This window comes from Hemitrygon akajei, chromosome 7 (genome assembly GCF_048418815.1).
Source record: "Hemitrygon akajei chromosome 7, sHemAka1.3, whole genome shotgun sequence".
NCBI classification, from domain to species: Eukaryota; Metazoa; Chordata; class Chondrichthyes; order Myliobatiformes; family Dasyatidae; genus Hemitrygon; species Hemitrygon akajei.
In genome coordinates this window covers 32,231,529-32,251,264 of record NC_133130.1, presented here as the reverse complement: position 1 = coordinate 32,251,264, position 19,736 = coordinate 32,231,529, and the positions used below count along the sequence as shown (strand labels likewise).

At 39.3% G+C, this 19,736-nt stretch overlaps 1 protein-coding gene across 1 annotated transcript in view; it reads right to left on the bottom strand.

Annotated features, from left to right (window-relative positions):
* The window catches only part of LOC140730119 (WD repeat-containing protein 64-like), a 118,146-nt gene extending 102,977 nt beyond the window's left edge, over positions 1 to 15,169 (bottom strand). The window contains exons 1-4 of the mRNA XM_073050255.1: positions 15,019 to 15,169; positions 11,392 to 11,522; positions 5,349 to 5,442; positions 1,899 to 2,005 (exon numbers count right to left, since the gene is read on the bottom strand). Of these exons, the coding sequence (XP_072906356.1) occupies positions 1,899 to 2,005; positions 5,349 to 5,442; positions 11,392 to 11,522; positions 15,019 to 15,169 (483 nt within the window). The remainder of the gene's footprint in view (positions 1 to 1,898; positions 2,006 to 5,348; positions 5,443 to 11,391; positions 11,523 to 15,018) is intronic.
* Between the last annotated feature and the right edge of the window lie 4,567 nt (positions 15,170 to 19,736).

The following is a 19,736-nucleotide window of genomic DNA, read 5'->3' as shown; positions in this document are numbered from 1 at the left end:
GAGATGCAGAGAAATTTCTTTGAACAGAGGGTGGTGAATTTGTGGAATTTATTACCACAGGCAGCTGTGGAGGCCAGGTCATTGGGTATATTTGAGGCAGTGTGTGTTAAGTTCTTGTTTGGACATTGCATCAAGTGTTATGGGGAGAAGGCTGGGAGTGGGGCTGAGGAGGGAAAAAAAATCGATCAGCCATGATGGAATGGCAGAGCAGACTCAATGGGTGAAATGGGCTAATTCTGCTCCTATGTCTTATGGTCAATTTCTACATTAATAAATAACCAAACTTCACTAGTCAATAATCTCCACTCTGGGATATTAATGCTTTTTGCCCTTAAGGTGCATGGATTATTGCTATTTGTGAAGATAATGTATTCAGTACTTTTGACTACCTGCCACTGCTTTTCACTACAAGAAAAATATTGCTCAGATCTCTCCCTGCATTATGGGCTTTGTAGTAACTTGTGTCACTTAGAACATGGGACTGGATGTGTGACATGAGTATGTGATGGCAGGTAACAGGCACATCCCCACCCCTTCTTGCAACTTCTTAGTTCTTCAATGCCCATATCCTGTGGTGAGTAACTTATCTCCTAACACTCCAACGTCTTTTCATTATATGTAAATTGGCATACTTTCCACTTGATGGCACAAGAACGCATCCAGCAACACTCAAGAAGCTTGATACTATCCAAGACAAAACATCTAGCTTGAATGACACCTCATCATCCACTAACACAACCATTCATTAAAGCCTCTATTATCAGTGAGCTGTGGCTGCTGATTGGACCACCTGCAAATCCACTGCATATATTAATTTAGGCTAATGCAACGAAGTGTGGAGGGGTAGGGAAACCAAAGGAGGCGTAAGGCACTCTTTCCCTCTGCTAGCCTGCAGGTCATCCTTAGGTAAGGTGTAGCACCTGCTTAGCCCCCCCAATCAGGGTCACGTGAAGCCATGGGAACAGGTGGTGGTTGGTCGTAAGAGCTGCTGGTGCATATCATAAGCCCTGATTATGCAGCCACTGATGCCAGGCAGACAATCTCTGAAGAGTAATGATAACGGCTGGGATCATCCTTCTTGTAAAGAAACTGTCCAGGAGAAGGCAAACGCAAACCACTTCTGTTGAAAACGTTACCATGAACAATCATGGACATAGACCATGATCCCCTGCATCATATGACATGGCACATAATGACGATGAATGTTTACCTAAACTCCCAGATTTGCACCCTCCACACTCAATTCCAGAAGGTGGGAAATACCAACAACTGCTGATTTGTTTACATCTTACACACCACCCATTTCTTTTACTATCACTTGGTCTAGATCCTGGAACGCCCTAGCCATCGTGAGCTATCTTAACCAGAACCTCAAGATTGCAGCTTATTGTACTTAGACAATAATGGATGGGCAATATGTGCTGGCCTTATCAATAAAAGCTAAATTCCCAAATGAAATAAATAAAGGTTCAGTAGTTGTCATGGAGAATGTGCTTTAAGGCTGAGCAATGTTTTTAGTAATCGGAAGTGTCAATGTCATGGAGAACAGCAACCATTGCAAATTATGTAGGTCAGAGCTCAGTTCACTATAACTGGGAGATAAGCTAAGAATTCTAAACTGTATTGGCTTTTCAAAAGATAAATTCCACAACTTTTGTCATATTCTGTGGGTTCTCTGATAGGGCTTATAGCTAAAAGCAGTAGACACTTTGGCTCCCAAACAGGGTTTCAAAACAAGCTTCTTGGCACATTGTGTTCACGTTAACCTTATAAATAAGGACCAGTAACTTTCTCCACTAAGACTTCTGAGTAAATGGCTCAATGAAATTTAAAGTTTAGCCAGATACCTTCAGAATTTTTTTGATAACAATAAAGAGGGAAGTTGATTCTGGACTTACTTGGTTGTTATAAAGCAAAATCATTCCTTTTTGAGTAGCTGCAATTAGTTGATCAAGCTGGGGCACATTAACAATGCATTGAATATAATCATGTTTTCTTCTTTCTTCTGTTATAACAAAATCAATGGTTTCAGTAGAAATAATATTCATACAATATCACTATTTTCCTACATTTCCTACATACTCCTATATTTTCCAGAACTGCCTTGCCCGCAGAAGGCAAAGAGTGGTTGTAGACGGGTCATATTCTGCATGGAGGTCAGTTACCAGTGGTGTGCCTCAGGGATCTGTTCTGGTACCCCTATTCTTCCTGATTTTTATAAATGATCTGGATGAAGAAGTGGAGGGATGGATTAGTAAATTTGCTGATGACACAAAGGTTGGAGGTTTTTGTGGATAGTGTGGAGGGCTGTCAGAGGTCACAGAGGGACATTGATAGGATGCAAAACTGATCTGAGAGTTGGCAGATAGAGTTCAACCCAGATAAGTGTGAGATCATTCATTTTGGTAGGTCAAGTACGATGACAGAATATAGTATTAATGGTAGGACTCTTGGCTGTGTTAAGGATCAGAGGGATCTTGGGGTCTGAGTCCATAGGACACTCAAGGCTGCTGTGCAGGTTGACTCTGGTTAAGAAAGCATACGGTGCATTGGCCTTCATCAATCGTGGGATTGAGTTTATGAGCCGAAAGGTAATGTTGCAGCTATATAGGACCCTGGTCAGACCCCACTTGGAGAACTGTGCTCAGTTCTGATCACCTCCCTATAGGAAGGAGGTGGAAACTATAGAAAGGGTGTAGAGGAGATTTATAAGGATGTTGCCTGGATTCGGGAGCATGCCTTCTGAGAATAGGTAGAGTGAACTTGGCCTTTTATCCTTGAAGCAACTGAGGATGAGAGGTGACCTGATAGAGGTGTACAAGATGATGAAAGGCATTGATTGTGTAGATAGTCAGAGGCTTTTTCCCAGGGTGGAAATGGCTAGCACGAGAGGGCACAGTTTTAAGGTGCTTGGAAGTACAAAGGAGATATCAGGGATAATTTTTTTTATGCAGAGAGTGGTGAGTGCTTGGAATAGGCTGTCAGCGACGGTGGTGGAGGCGGACATTATAGGATCTTTTAAGGGACTCCTGGATAGGTGTATGGAGCTCAGAAAAATAGAGGGCTATGGGTAACCCTAGGTAATTACTCAGGTAAGAACATGTTCAGCACAGCTTTGTGGGCCAAAGGGCCTGTATCGTGCTGTAGCTTTTCTATGAAATTGCAGTGTCACAGTAGCATTACAAGTGCACAAATATACAAATATTAGAAGAGAAGTAAGAACAAATAAAAAATAAGTTACCTCAAACAATCTAACAGAAGGGGGTCATCATTTCCCCTTCTATAGGTTGACTTATTATAAAGCCAAATAGCCGAGGGTAAGAGGGACCTCATGTAGCTCTCTTTGGAGCAGCATAGTTGCCTTAGTCAGTTACTAAGGGTGCTCCTCTGCTCAGCCAAGGTGACATGCAGTGAGTGAGAAACATTGCCCAGAATTGCCAGGATTTTCCGTATGGCCATTCCAGTTCAATGTCTGATAAATGTAACCCTTAGGATTTTGATAATGGAGGATTCAGTGATGATAATAACATTGATTGTCAGGGAGAAATAGCCAGGCTTTTCCTTGTCGGTTATCGCCATTGCCACATTGCGCAATCATCAGCTAATCTCCCTCTCTCAAACAGCAGGGCAAATACACCAGGATCAGGAATGACCCAATTCCTCTAACTGCAGTCTTTGTCTTCGGTGAATGCAATGAGCTCCCATACTGGTAATCCCCACAAAATGCTACAAGTTATTGACAACCCTTTGTATTGTGAAGCTGCATAGTTTAAATCTGTTTTAAAATCTGCTTTCCATGGTGTTAATTGCATATCCATGAATCAATTTCACAGTAGCATTGCACATCACCTGTACATGTTCCACATGTGTCATGGGTGTGTACAAATCACAGACCACACAACTGATCTAATGAGGCCATTAGGCAGCTTACAGTTCCCAATCCAGAAACAAAAGAACATTTCTTATTGCTGCCTTCTAGAGCCTGGCCAAACAAATATAGGCTTATTCTTCCCATCTCCCCAAGTCTTCCACAATGTCATCTAGACAGGAAGGAAAAGCTTGGCATACCTACTGCTCACATTCCTCTTTCATTGGCAATACTGAAATATCCCATAGAAGCAAACACATTGAATGTGCACCATTGGTATTGCTGAGAATTCGCCAGCTTCATGACTGCTTTTCTTAACTGGTGAGGAAATCTCGAACAGATACTTCAATGGCACACCAGAGGTAAGTCTGCTACACTAAAAAGATCCACTCAACCAGAACTGACATTCCACCCTTTCTACAGGACTCTCTCCACGCTTATTCTAAGAATTTGATTTTTGCATACAATGTAACACAAAGCTCACCATTGATATCTCACTATTATCTTAATAAAGTGGATTCTGGTTAATAGAGACATATCAGGACCAGTACATTTAGGCCCAATTAAATGCCTGCCCCGACTAAACAAATTTTCATGAAAATAATTAAAAAGGTATTAAAAAAGGCATAGTACCATTTAACTGAGCAACAAGTTATATATTTAAATGGAATACAGAACAGATTATTACACTATCATGCAAATACAATACTATAAAACTGTGCAATAGTTCCTAATAGTTATCAAGGGAGAAATTCATCCAGTGTACGGTGTCATGTTCTTTTGACTGAATGTAGTTTAACAAAATCAGCACAATAATGGACTGCCTGCATACAAAGCTTTCAACTATTGCATCCTCCAAAACTTCAAATTTCATTGTAACATTCAAGTTGATTGTCGATGCCTTCTAATTCTGCATGGCTCCTAACTTATGGAAGTAGTGAAATTGTTTTGTTTTCACTTCCTGCCATTTCTGGAATCTCCAAGCCTCAATGCTTGAAAATGCATTGAGCAAGAAAAAATTCTGAATTGTCTTACTGCTTATTTCTCACCAACTATCAGAGAGAAAAATCATTGCTTTTTGAACACAAACACGCATAACTGAAGTTATTTGAAAGTTGTTCACTCTAAGCATGGTGTAGTATCCAAAAGCTACATGAGTCCACTCAACTGACACTGGTTAGAAACTGTTCAGCAACAGTTTCCTGTCACAAGTAAGCAACATAATGTCCCAAATAGACAAAGAGAATGCCGGCTATTTTATCAATTATTTTTTGTTCTTTAAAAATTGTCCCAAATAGGTAGCTTCCCCAATTTACCAATGGTGGAATTAACTGGAATCCACTGTACTAACCTATTCTACCACCTGGAAGGCAAGATACAGAGTTGCATAGCATTATTTGTCAACAGTGATTAAGTACTTTAAATAATTAACTACTAGATAACTAATAACTAAGAATTATGTTGAAATCCTTTGCATTACCTTCTCTCAATTCAACACATTGTCGCCTTGGAAGCAAAAATACTGGTATTTCTTTCATGATATCCTGTCCTTCAGATGGAAAATACCCAAAAAGCTGCAAAAAAAATCAATACAGATAATACATTTTTCTTATAAATTTCATTATTATTATAATATAATTATAACATTTTATTTCTAACAAAATGACAAGTCCTCTAAATCCTAATCAGGTTCAATTGTAACAATATTCAATAAACTTTCTCTGCATTATCGAGAGTCAATGTTACTCATAGCTGTACTAGCTGCAAACTATAATCAAAAGGTTATTATGGAGAGATCGGCGCTAAATTGCACATTACTGAAAAATAAGTTCAGATTTAATGAAATGCTTAACCTGCATGTATTCACCAGGAACAGATAGCACACAAAATTCAATCCCCATCCATTAATCACCATCGCTTAGTGGGAACTTCGAGGATTTAGAAGTTTTTATAAACCAACAGAAGGCAATTAAATAAAATAATGAGAGAAAAGATGAAATATGAAAATAAGCTAGCCAGTAATATATAAGAGGATATCAAAAGTTTTATCAGATACATAAAAACTAAAAGAGAGGTGAGAGTGGATATTGGACCACTGGAAAATGATGCTAGACATGTAGTAATGGGAGACAAAGAAATGACCAATGAACTTAATATATTTTGCATTACTGTATTCTTCACTAAGGAAGACATCAGCAGAATGCCAGCAATTTGAGATTGCTAGGGGGCAGAAGTGAGTGTATTTGCCATTAAGGAAAAGGTGCTTGAAAAGCTGAAAGTTCTGAAGATAGGTACATCACCTGGAACAGATGGACTACAGCCCAGGGTTCTGAAAGGAAAGCGGTAGCTGAAGAGATTGCTGAGGCATTGGTAGTGATCTTTCAAAAGTCACTAGATTCTGGAATGGTTCCCAATGATAGAAAATTGTAAATGTCACTGCACTCTTTATGCTGGGCGGGAGGCAAAATCAGGCAATTATAGGCCAGTTAGACTGACTTCAATGGTTAGGAAGATGTTCTAATCAATTACTAAGGATGAGGCTTCAGGGTACTTGGAGGCATGTGATGAAATAGGCCAAAATTGTTCTTCTTTTAAAAGCGGAAATCTTGCATATCAAATTTGTTGGATTTCTTTGAGGAACTAAAAGTCAGGATGGACAGAAGATAATCTCTGAGCATTGTTTACTTGGATTTTCAGAAGGCTATTGACAAGATACCGCACTTGAGGCTGTTAAACAAGATAAAAGGTAGGATACGAGGATGGATAGATGACTGGCTGACTGGCAAAGAGTAGGAATAAAGGGACACACACAAATTGCTGGAGGAAGCCAGGAGGGCAGGCAGCATCTACGGAAAAGAATAAACAGTCAATATTTCAGGCCGAGTCCCTTCATCTGGACTGGAAATAAGATGAGAAGTCAGAGTGAAGAAGATGAGGGGAGGGGAGGAAGAAGTACAAGGTGGTAGGTAATAGGTGAAACCTGGAGAAATAAAGAACAGGGAAGTTGATTGGTGAAAGATAAAGGACTGGAGAAGAGGGAATCTGATAGGAGAGGACAGAAGGCCATGGGAGAAAGGGAAGGGGAAGGAGCACAGAGGGAGGTGATGGGCAGGTGAGGAGATAAGATGAGAGAGGGAAATGGGAATGGAGGAATGATAAAGGTGGGGGACCATTACTGGAAGTATGAGAAGTAGAATTGAAATGGGTGGCCACCAGGAGATCCTGCTTTCTCTGGCAGATGGAGCGTAGGTTCTCGGTGAAGCAGTCTCCCAATCTCACCAATATACAGGAGGACCCACTAGAAGTACTGGGTACTCTAGATGACCCCAACAGACTTACAGGTGAAGTGTCGCCTCACCTGGAAGGACATTTGGGGCCCTGAATGGAGGTGAGGGATGGTGCGTAGGGGCAGGTGTAGCACTTGTTCCACTTGCAAGGATAAGTGCCAGGAGGGAGGTCAGTGGGGAGGGACAAATTGACAAGGGAGTTGCATAGGGAGTGCTCTCTGCGGAAAGCAGAAAGTGGGGATAGGAAGAAAGATGAGCTTGGTGGTGGGACTCCATTGGAGATGGCAGAAGTTACAGAGAATTATGTGTTGGATGTGGAGGCTATTGGAGTTGTAGGTGAGGACAAGAGGAACCTATCGTCTGTGTGGTGATGGGAAGATGGGGAGGGAAAACGTGCACAAAGTGGAAGAGATGTAAGTGAGGACAGCACTGATGGTTGAGGAAAGAAAGCCCCTTTCTTTGGTGAAGGAGGACCACTTCATTGGTTCTGGAATGAAAAGACTAATTTTGAGAGCAGATGCAGCAGAGATAGAGGAAATGAGAGAAAGAGTTGGCATTTTTACAAGTGACAGGGTGGGAAGTGGTTTAGTCCAGGTAGCGGAGAGAATCAGTAGGTTTATAAAAGATATCAGTAGACAAATCGAATCTAGAGACAGAGAGATGGAGAAAGAGAGGGAGGTGTTGGAAATGAACCAGGTAAATTTGAGAGCAGGGTGGAAGTTGTAGGCAAAGTTCATGAAATCAACAAGCTCAGCATGGGTGCAGGAAGCAACACCAATACAGTTGTTGATATAGGACAGGAAAAGTTGTGGAGTGTTACTGGTGTAGGCTTGAAACATAAACTGTTCCATGTAGATGAAAAAAAGCAGGGATAGCTAGGACCCACGTGAGTGCCTATGGCTACACCTTTTGTTTGAAGGAAGTGGGAGCAGCTGAAGGAGAAATTATTGAGAGTGAGAATGATAGTGGAGAGGATAAAGTTGGGTCTGTTGTCTAGAACGAAGCAGAAAGCTTTGAGGCCCCCCTGATGCTGGATGGGGATATATAGGGACTAGTCACCCATGGTGAAAATGAGAAGATTGGGGCCTGGAAACTTGAAGACATTGAAACATCCAGAGTGTGTGAAGAGTCATGGATGCAGGTAGGAAGGGACTGAACCGGGAGGATGAAACAGAATCAAGATATGCAACTATAAGTTTCATGGTACAGGAACATGCAGAGACAATGGTTCTATCTGGACAGGCAGGTTTGTGGGTAGGAGGCAGAAATGGGAGGTGCGGGGTAAGGGAACTATGAGATTGGTGACAGAGGATGGGAGATCTCCAGAGTTAATAAGGTCACTGATGGTGTCGGTGAAAATGGCCTTGTGCTCCTTTGTGGGATCCTGGTTCATGGGGCAAGTAAGAGGAGGTATCTGAAAGTTGTCACCTGGCCTCAACAAGGTAGAGGTAAGTCCGCAAGCCTATTACAGCACCATTATCTGCGAGTTTGATAGTGTGGTTAAGATTAGTGTAGAGAGAGTGGAGATCAGTGCATTTGGAAGGAGTGAGGTTAGAATTGGAAAGCAGAGTGGTAAAGTCGAGACAGTTGATGCCTCATTGGCAGTTAACAATGAAAAGATCCAGAGCAGGAAGAAGACCAGAGTAGGGTGTTCAGGAAGAGGAGGAGCACTGAAGACAGGAGAAGATTCCTCTCTCCAATTCTAACCTCACTCCTTCAGTATAAGAAGCCTCCAACCTAATGGCATGAACATCGATTTCTCAAACTTTTGGTAATTGCTCCCCACTTCACCATTCCCATTTCCCCCTCTCACCTTACCTCCTTACCTGCCGATCACCTTCCTCTATGCTCCTCTACCATCCCTTTCTTCCATGATCTTCTATCCTTTCCTATCAGATTCCCCCTTTTCCAGCCCTTTATTGCTTTCACCAATCAATTTCCCAGCTCATTACTTCACAACTCCCCCTCTCCTGCTTTCACCTATCACCTACCACCTTGTACGTCCTCCTCCCCACTTTCTTGCTTTGACTTGTCATCTATCTTTCCAGTCCTGGTGAAGAGTTTCAGCCCCGGACATCAACTGTTTACTCTTTCCCATATATGCTGCCTGGCCTGACGAGTTCCTCCAGCATTTTGTGTGCTGCGTGGGTTTCCAGCATCTGCAAATTTTCTCGTATTTGGGAACAAAGGGAGCTTTTCCAGATTGCTCAGTTTGGGGTCAGTTTGTGGACTGCTTCCTTTCACATTATACATCAGTGATTCGAATGACAGAATTGATGGCTTTATGGCTTAATTTGTGGACGATCCCAAGATACGTGGAGGTGCATGTAGTGTTCAGGAAGCAGGGAGTCTGTAAAAAGAACTTAACACAGTTTAGGATAATGAGCAAAGAAGTGACACGTGGAAAATTGTGTAGGAAAGTGTATGATCATGCATTTTGGCAGAAGGAATAAAGGTGCAAACTATATTCTAAATGGGGATAAAATTCAGAAATCAGAGGTGGAAAGGGAATTGGGTGTTCTTTTGCAAGATTCCCTAAATGTTAACTTACAATTTCAGTCAGTGTTGAGGAAGATAATTGTAATGTTAGCATTCATTTCGAGATGACTAAAATATAAAAGAAGGATGTAATGCAGAGGTCTTATAAGGCATTGGTCAGATCTCACTTGTAGCATTACAGGCAGTTTTTGGTTCCTTATCCAAGAACGAATGTGCTGATATTGGAGAGGGTCACAAGAATTATTCTGGGAATGCAAGGGTTAATGTATGAGGAACATTTAAATGGCTCTGGGCCTGTACTCACCGGAGGATAATAGGGGATCTCATAGTATTTTATCAAATATTGAACGACGTAGATAGAGTGGATATGGAGTGAATGTGTCCCATAGTCGGTGAGTCTCGCACCAAAGAACACACCATGAGCATAGAAGGATGTCCTTTAGAGAAGAGATGAGGTGCAATTTCTTCAGCCAAAGAATGTTGAATCTGTGGTATTCATTGTCACATATGGCAGTGGAGAACAAGTCAATGGATATATTTAAAGTGGAGGTTGACAGGTTCTTGATTAGTAAGGATATCAAAGGTTATGGGAAGGAGGCAGGAGAATAGGGGTGAGAGGGATAATAAATCAGTCATGGCAGAATAGTGGAGTAGACTTGATGGGCCAAATGGCCAAATTCCGCTCTTATACCTTATTGCTTTATAGTCTTATAGACTTCAGAATAAATAGGCTGCCTTTGTTCCAGAGGGTTTGAACATCGCAGCCAGTGACCAAACACAACACCTTCCCCTTTTTCAAAAAAAGGTCAGAAGATATTTACCAGTGAATCATTAGAAAATTACTAAGCAGTTCTTTTAATTGCAAAATAAAATTCTTGAAGTGAATAATGAATCCACTCTGTGAAACAAATGAAAAAACCCCAGAAACATTAAAACAGGCACACTGTTTAATTATATCTAAGTTAATTTCTGTGAGAAAATTTCAGAGGAAAGTAGATCTATTTCAGACAATAATAAAAAAATAATAGTATATTAAATCCACAAATATTAATAATCAGTAGTCTAAAATAAAATGAAGTTTATTATGAAATCTTTATTTTATATAACTATTTCAAGTTCAAAACAGAAATGGACAATCACATACAACATTAATGATAGCTAGAGCGAGTTATAAATTACAGAAGAAATAAATAAAATCATTTTAAACAGCTTAATATTAACTGAGCTTCAGCCCAAGCCCAGTTAACATTGGAGTCAACATTGTATGTTCTCATTGGACAAGTCAATATCTCTTTCTATCCTATGCTTTTCCAAGGATCTTACATTAGATGTGTATATGGTGCATACATTAACATAGCCACAAAGTATACTACAAAATCTGAATTATGCAAATATTGCATTATTTAAATATCAGTGTCCATCCTTTTCATTTAGTAATCTTCATCAAGTTGTGATAGGATCTTTCACGAGACTCCTGGATAGGTACATGGAGCTTAGAAAAATAGAGAGCTATGGGTAACCCTAGGTAATTTCTAAAGTTAGGACATATTCAGCACAGCCTTGTGGGCCGAAGGGCCTGTGTTGTGCTGTAGGTTTTCTATGTTTCTAAGACAGCTGAACCTGACATTTTGAGATTAAATATAATTACCCTAATGTAATGAAACAAAATATACACTTGCATAATAGTATAAAAATAAAAATGTTCTTCATTACAAAAAGTATTGTCATAAAACTTACTTCAGTCCAGTCAACAAGTGCTTCCAAATGGCTATTAATCTTCTTAAAAACAGCCTTTATATATTCACTTTTCAATTCGTCATTGAAGAGATATTGAACTACATTATAAAACTGATCATATGTCATCGGGTCTAGTAAGAAAAATAAATAAGTACACTGAAACATATATTCATACATAAATATATTTTACATGAATGATTTTGTATGCTTGACATAAAAGTACAGAAAATATCAGAAATATTTAGTAGGTCATGCAGGAACTGTGGAATAAAACAGAGGTCAGATTTATTAAGTTTCATGAGAAAGGGAAAGTTTAAAGCATAACATACTTTAGGCAGCTGATGCATATCTCAAATCCTGCTTATGCTACCACTGACGCCAGGCAGACAATCTTTGAAGTGTATTGATAATAGCGGGGGTCACCCGTCTTGTAAAGGCACTGCTCTAAAGAAGGCAATGGAAAACCACTTCTATAGAAAAATTTGCCAAGAATAATCATGGTCATGGAAAGAACATGATCGCCCACGTCTTACGACACGGCACATAATGAATCATGAAACTGATGGGTGACAGCACAGAATGAAGAACGATGATAGAGGATAAACTGCTGTATTAATGAACAAAGAAACAAACTTCGTAAGGAACTCAGCAGGTCATGCAGCAGCAGTGGAGGCAACATTATGAGTTGAGACCCTACATTAGTATAGAGGGGAGATAGGGAGGTGAAGAAATAGAGGATGGGCAGATGGAGCAAGGATAAAGAGGGGAGAATGGAAGCAGAAACAAGAGGTTGGATGTGATTATTGGAGCCAATGAAGGGTTGCAGACAATGGAATCCGATAATAAAGGAAGATATTGAGTGGAACCAGTTAAAAGAGGAATCATGACAGATGAGAAAAGTAGGGGCAGAGGGTAGGAAACTGAGAGGGTTGAGTGTGTGGCTACTAAGCACACTTAACTAGGTGGAGAAGGAGAAAGATACTAGGCAACGGTGTGTGGATGGAAAGAATTGCACACGTGAGAGGATTAACATGGATCAGAAGGAAAAAGATTGGAACAGAAAGGGTGGGGTGCAGTTTACCTGAAATGAGAGAATTTAGTGCATTTCCTGTCAGGTTGTAGACTACTCAGATGGAATATGAAGATGCAGTTCACCTGATTTGGAATGGCTTCACCCTGGCAGTACAGGAAGTAGAAGGCAACAGGCTAGTGTGAAAGTGGGGTGTCTGCATCCTTATCCAAATTGTTTATCAGCCTGTCACCCTGTTCACCTTTGATATGGTGCAATTTTATTTTTCAAAGATATTTACCAAACAATTCTAGGAAATTAAATTTGTTAAGTTGGCATTCAACATGAGGTAGTAAATTGGATTAGACAGTAGTTTCACAGGAGAAGCCAGGGAGTGGTAGCAAATGGTTGTGTCTCTGACTAGAGGCCTGTATCTAGTGGCGTGCTACAGGGATCATTTCTGCATATGTTGGTGTTTGTCATCTGGAAGATAATGTAGTAAACTAGATCAGCAAATCTGCAGATGACACCAAGATTGGGGGTGAAGTGGACAGTGAGGAAGCTTGCAGTGGGATATGGACCAGCTGGAAAAATGGGCTGAAAAAAGGCAAACGGAATTTAATAGGCAAATGGAGTGTGATGTGCTGCACTTTGGGAAGGAAAACCAGGGTAGGCCACTGAGAAGTGTAGAAGAACAAAAGGATCTGGGAATATAGATCCATATGTAGTTCTTTGAAAGTGATGTTACAGGTAGATATGGTTGTAAAGAAAACTTTTCGCACATTGGCCTTCATAGAGTTACAATGCTATGTTGAAGTTGCACAAGACATTGTTGAGGCTTAATTTGGAGTTTTGTGTCCAGTTTTGGTCACCTACCTACAGGAAAGATGGAAATAAGATTGAAAGAGTGCAGAGAAAACTGACAAGGGCCTTACCAAGGCTTGAGGGCCTGAGTTATAGGGAAAGGTTAAATAGGTTAGGATTTTATCCCCTAGAGTAGGAGAATGAGGGGCGATAGAGGTATACAAAATTATGAATGAATACAAATGCAAGCCGGCTTTTTTGCACTAAGATTGGATGAGACTAGAACTAGAGGTCATTGGTTAAGGGTGAAAGGTGATGTGTTTAAGGGGAACATGAGAGTGAACTTCTTTGCTCAGAGGGTGATGAGAGTGTGGAATGAACTGCCAGTTGAAGTGGTGGATGCAGATTTGATTTCAATGCTTAAGCAAAATTTGGATAGGTACATAGATTGGAGGAATATGGAGGGATATGGTCCTGGTGCAGATTAATATTTTGACATTGACTAGATGGGATAAAGGACCTATTTACTTACTGTAGTGTCCTATGACTCTAAGGATGTCCCTTTAGAACAGAGATGAGGACAAATTTTTTCAGGCAGATGGTGGTGAATCTGTGGAATTTATTGCCATGGATGGCTGTGGAAGCCAAATCATGAAGTATATTTAAAACAGAGGTTTATAGGTTCTTGATTAGTCAGAGTGTCAAAGGTTACAGGGGGAGAGAACATAGAACAGCTCAGCACAGGAACAATGTTGTGCAAAACAAATAAAATTAGTAATCAAATGGCCAACTAAACTAATTTCTTCTGCCTATAGAATGTCTATATCCTTCTATTTTCCTCACAATCATGTGGCTATCTGAGCTCACTCTCTGACCAGTTTCAACATAAGTTTCTGACTTTTGAACTCAATTTCTCGACTAATGAAGGCTAACATGCCAGTGCCTTCTTAATCATCATATCAACCGGTGTTGGCATTTTCAGGGAGCTATGAACTTGGACCTCAAAATCCCTCTGTTTCTCATGCTTCACAGTGTACTGTCTCTTTATTTTTGACCTACCAAGGTGCAACATCTCATATTTGGCCAGGTTAGACTTCACTTCATGAGAGGAATTAATTGGCCTGAATTTAACTCAATCCCTTAAGGGGGTAGGGGTTAATAGATATAAGCACTGAAGACGTCAGATCTAAAGAGGGTCACTGAGAAGAATAGACTACATGACTCTGTGACTCAATTCAATATTGGACAGGAAAATTTCATTTTAGCAAAGCATCACTGTCTATTTCAAAACACCATGATAATCAAAATATTATTAACATTATATTATTTCTTATAGCTGTAAATGAAAGTCATCAGTTTCAGGTGCTTCATGTGACTGTGTTGCAAACCATTCATTGTTTATTTGGTCCCACTCTTAAATTATGTGAATTTAATGATGGAGTTCATTTGAACAAATAAACAAATGTACAGAATTTTAAAAAAATCTTTAAAATGTCAACCTCTTTCCTAGAATTGCTGGCAAAGAATAGTAAAGGCCAGGGAATAGCTAAGTCATAAAGACACAAAAAAAGGAAAAGATGACCTCAGCCAATTCAAAAAGTGCGTAAGACATGGCTACACTTGGCGAAGAGCCATGAAATACATCAACTTAGCACCACTGAAAATAATCTACAAAATCAAGCAATTCAATCGCAAAATGTTGACTTCAGCATTTATTTGTACAAAATAGAAATTTTCAGTGATAATAAATAAGCAGCTAACTTTGCACCAATCTAATCAAAAGGCCTTCATTGTGGCTGTGTAGAAATGCTCACCAAAATCTGCCATCTTTTTAATGTTTTCACTGTCTTTTATATTCTGCACCATCACCACCATCATTTGGTAGAAGCTGTCCACTCGTTCCTTGAATGTGGGCAAAACAAATGGGTCTTCCAGATCCTGGCTTGTAAATCTCTCCACCGACATTGGTACCTGAAAGTTTCAAATGCCCTTTGCCTTTAAAAAAACGTCCTGAAACTGTAAGATTTCAGCAAACTCCCTGCCCGCCGTTGGGAAATGGAATTATGAATGCCGAAGATCTGGGGACAGCCATGACCAGGTGAAGGCTGTGCTGTTTCCCTGGCAACTAATTATATGGCAACTTGTCCTGTCAATTGTCACATCAGCACCAGCCATGACATCAGTGCCATTGTGACATTGTGTCAATAGGTAAGGAATGGAAGGCTGAGGCTAACTTGGTGGATGCTCATCAACATTACCCCCTTAAAAAGACTCTCATCTATATTAGATGTCTATATTGTGTCAAATGCAGAAGCCCAACACAGTCTACACAGTGAAGGTGTTGTACTGGCCTTTTAACCTACTCTGCGATCAATCTAGTCCATTATCCTCCATTTTTCTTTCATCCATGAGCTCATCAAAGAGTCTCTTAAATATCCATAATGTAACCACCTATACCACCACTCTCATGTACAAAATATGCCTCTGAAATCTCCCCTAAATTTTCCACTACTCTCCTAAATGTTGGCATGAAGGCATTGAAATATGGAAGAAATCACCAAACTCATATGGGTCAAGGACCAGTCAAGCAGACAAACCAACTGTTTTTCTGCCATGAAATGGAAGCTGCCTTTTTGTGAAGCTACTCTGTAACCTCAATTTTGTGGAACTTTTTGACGAGCTGATTCTTGCTCAGGGATAACTTAATCAGAGCAATTGAATGGGGATGCAAGGAATTTCTGCTACTGACCTGAGAAAGCTCAGATCATTTTCAGATAAGTTGTGCATTGTGTACAATGGCAAATTTGCAGAAGTAATTGCATTATCTCCCAGTGTCTGGGTCTGGGTGAACCAGAGTTCAGTAGGACAGAAGAACCCACCCAGGGCATGGGGTTGTGTAGCCCTTGGACTACATCCAATGGGGATCTGACAGGTCAGTCAGATGACCTCAAACCAACAAGATTGAAGGGCAACATTTGAACTGATAAAAGTGTTTAAAATTAAGGAGCTTCAAATGCAAAGGGGAAAAAGGTCTGGAGACTAACTATCACAAGGAAGAACCTCCATGTCAAGGGCTGGGAAAAGAAAGGACTGATGGTCTGGCCAATGGGAGATCTCTATTTTGGTGTTATAAATTGTAGCAGTGGTCTGAGTGACTAGTAACACAGAGGGAATAGTAGAATCCATGTTTTAAGTTGTTGTCCTGGGGTCAACATAGTTACATCATTGTTAGTGCAGAGACAAGAGTTAATTAATTATGAGTTGCATAGTGAATTACCTAACCTAGTCCATTGATAAATAGCCAACATAACGATGTGGCAATGACCGTAAAGCAAATATTCTGCCATAATAAGCAAATGTTTCTCTAAAATGCAGATTTACACCAAACTCCCAAAATAATGAAAATAAGTTATTGTAAAACTTAATATTTAAAGATTTCATGTTATAATAATTCTGGTATAAAACAATGAAGAGTTTATCATATTGTATAACATTTTCTAAACCTGAATACCTGGAATAATAATCACTGTGATTAAAAAGGTCACCTCCAACTCCGTAGTAACATCAGTTAGTAGAATTAAAACATTGTAAACTCATGAAAGGATATTTCACTGGTAGAAACTTTCTTTCACTGACTAGTGATCAAGCTGGAAAATTCAGAGATTAAAATAAATCATTCATGCTATGTGGTTATAAATCAATTCATGATGAAACTTCAAATGCTCCGTTCTGCCAATTGATGAGATGCTGAAACATTTGAAAAAATAGACACCACAGTATAATCATGTTATCTGCTTTGTGTTCTGCTCATCCTCACAGCCTGTATTTCAAAGCAGAGCTTTACTGATATGATCGCCATTGATTGATATCTAAGGCTTGCTCCTCTATTGCAGTTACATTTCATCTGTGTGGCATCTAATCAGTGTCTGTGGCTAAACCCAGATCTTAAATCTATACTGGTGGCTTGAGCATTTAATCCAAGCTGATCATTTTTGTTGCAGCATCACAAGCCTGCATTGCTGATTATATAGTTTTTATAGATTAGTTGTTTAACCATCTGACACATAACCACCACCAAATGCCTTTAGGATTTATATAATGTGCTTTACAGTTCATAATTTCTGGTGTACTTTGTTTCATGTGTGCATCATTATTTTGTTTAGATCTAAATATTCTTTATACTTTTGTCAGGATATATAAATATATGGTGTTTCTGTAAGTAATATTTTTTGAAAAATGACCACAAAATGTCATTGGATCCAGTCATTTAAATTTTCAATATACTGTTTAATTCAGACTTTTTATGATTAGACAGTTCCTATGAAAGGTCGTCAAACTGAAACAATAATTATTAGCTCCTTCTGAACTTTTATTCTGAACTGATGTTTCCAGCATTTTATAATTTTTATTGTACTAAATTTGAACTGTTGAAACTATTAGAAATATAAGAATAATTATTTCAGATTAAAAAGTACTAAATCAAAACATAGTTGTATTTTTGTATTCACTGTTCCAGTCTGTTGACTCTAAATTTAGAGGTCTACCTTCTATTCTAAACACTTAAAATAAACTGAGACTTTGAGTCATTTTTGATTAACTCTTCATGTGACTTGCCACAAATTTGCTGTCAAATTAAAATAGTGGCAACCCTTCTGAAATTCTTTAAGTGTTTTGTGGCATTGTGGGTTTTCTAAATACAGGTATTTATTAGAAAAAGTTGGAGAAGAGGAAAAGATAGGAAGGATGGAAAAGGGGCTCATTTTAATCTCATCTTGTTATCGTTGTTGCTTGTTTGTTCTGTGGGACATGCATGCTATGTTGGCAGAATGTGTGGCAACACTTGCAGGCTGCACATCCATGGGCACTCAGTTTGTCAACGTAAGTAATACATTTCACTGCATGTTTCAAGTACGTAAGATAAATAAATCTGAATCTGATGTTTTGGGATAGAAATGAGAAATATTCTAACAGATCAATGGAAATCAGTTCTGCTTTAACTTATTTAACTTGGATAAGCTTCATCTATTTGTACATTATGATTGTTACACAGCAAACATTTTATGGCATCCTTGTGAAATGCCACTTCTGGTTTATATCATTTTATGATTGCAATCTAGAGTGCAGTCCTTAAGTTTTGGAATTCATTAATCAGATGTCAAATTATTTTAGTTGTTCCTTCCATTGCAAAACAATAAAAATGAAAATGCCCATCCAAAAAAGAATTTCAGGATGTACATTATATACGTTTCTCTGACATTAAATGTACCTCTTAAAACCTATTGAATGAGCTTTTACTGTCATCTAACAGAGAGTGTATTATATATGGAAATATACCTGACTCAGGAGTATTATGTTATAAAGATGGAAAGTAGATTTTAATATCCATTGTATTCATAATCTCCCAAATCTTACCGTTTTGCTTTACATTTTGAAGGAGAGGAGTCATGATACTCTACACACCTTTCACAAACCTCTATACGTATGGTTATAAGTTATTGATCCAGCTCATAATGAACTGGTGATAGTTCTTTTTAAAAAGTGCTAATCAATGTCTTATCATTTACATCATGGGTTAAATAAATCAGATGTAACATGAATCATTGGTAAAGGACTGTGTCAATTTACCAATCTCTGAGTGAAAATTAACAGAGTGTAGCCATTGCTAAGGGATCTAGGTAAAGTAAGAGGGGCAGTAACAGAATTAAGCAAGTTGATTAAATTGTATAATGCTTTAACACACAATATGCATGCCAGGACAGGTGCTGTGCTGCACCAGATGGATGTGAGAGCTGATGGAAACTATTGAGATCCATGCAATCGATTCTACTATAAACCTCTGCAACTCAAGGAAATTCAGCTTGGAGCTGATGATCTGGAGACTGGGATTAAGATGCAGCAATTTGAGCCGTAAGTTCAGTTCTCTTATATTTTGACCCAATGATAATTTTTATGCAGCTATGGTTACAACCTAGAGATGATTACTTCCGTGTTTCTCTTTGACCTTGGATCAGTCATGCTCATATTCTTCATTAGAACTTCCTCCTTCACCCTGTCTGGGTCATTTGCTCCCATATGGCTCAAAGTTCAAAGCTCAAAATAAATTTACTATCAAAGTACCTTTATGTCACCATGTACAACCCTGAGATTCATTTTCTCGCAGGCATACTCAGTCACTCCAATAACCATAATAGAATCATATTGGACAACCTGTGTGCAAAAGGTGACAAACTGTGTGAGAGCTTGTCCCTATTACTAGCCCCAGCTATATCAGCCTTAAGGAGCCAAAGTTCATCTGTGATGGACTGGCATATATATGCATTACTTTTTGTAGGATGTTCTGTTCAAGCGTATTGCTGTTTCTATACCAGACTGTGATGCAGCCAGTCAATATACTCTCCACCACACACCTATAGAAGTTTGTCAAAGTTTTAGATGTCATGCCAAATCCTGGGAACTTCTAAGGAAGTAGAGGTGCTGCCGTGCTTTCTTCATAATTGTACTTATGTGCTGGGACCAGGACAGATCCTCGGAA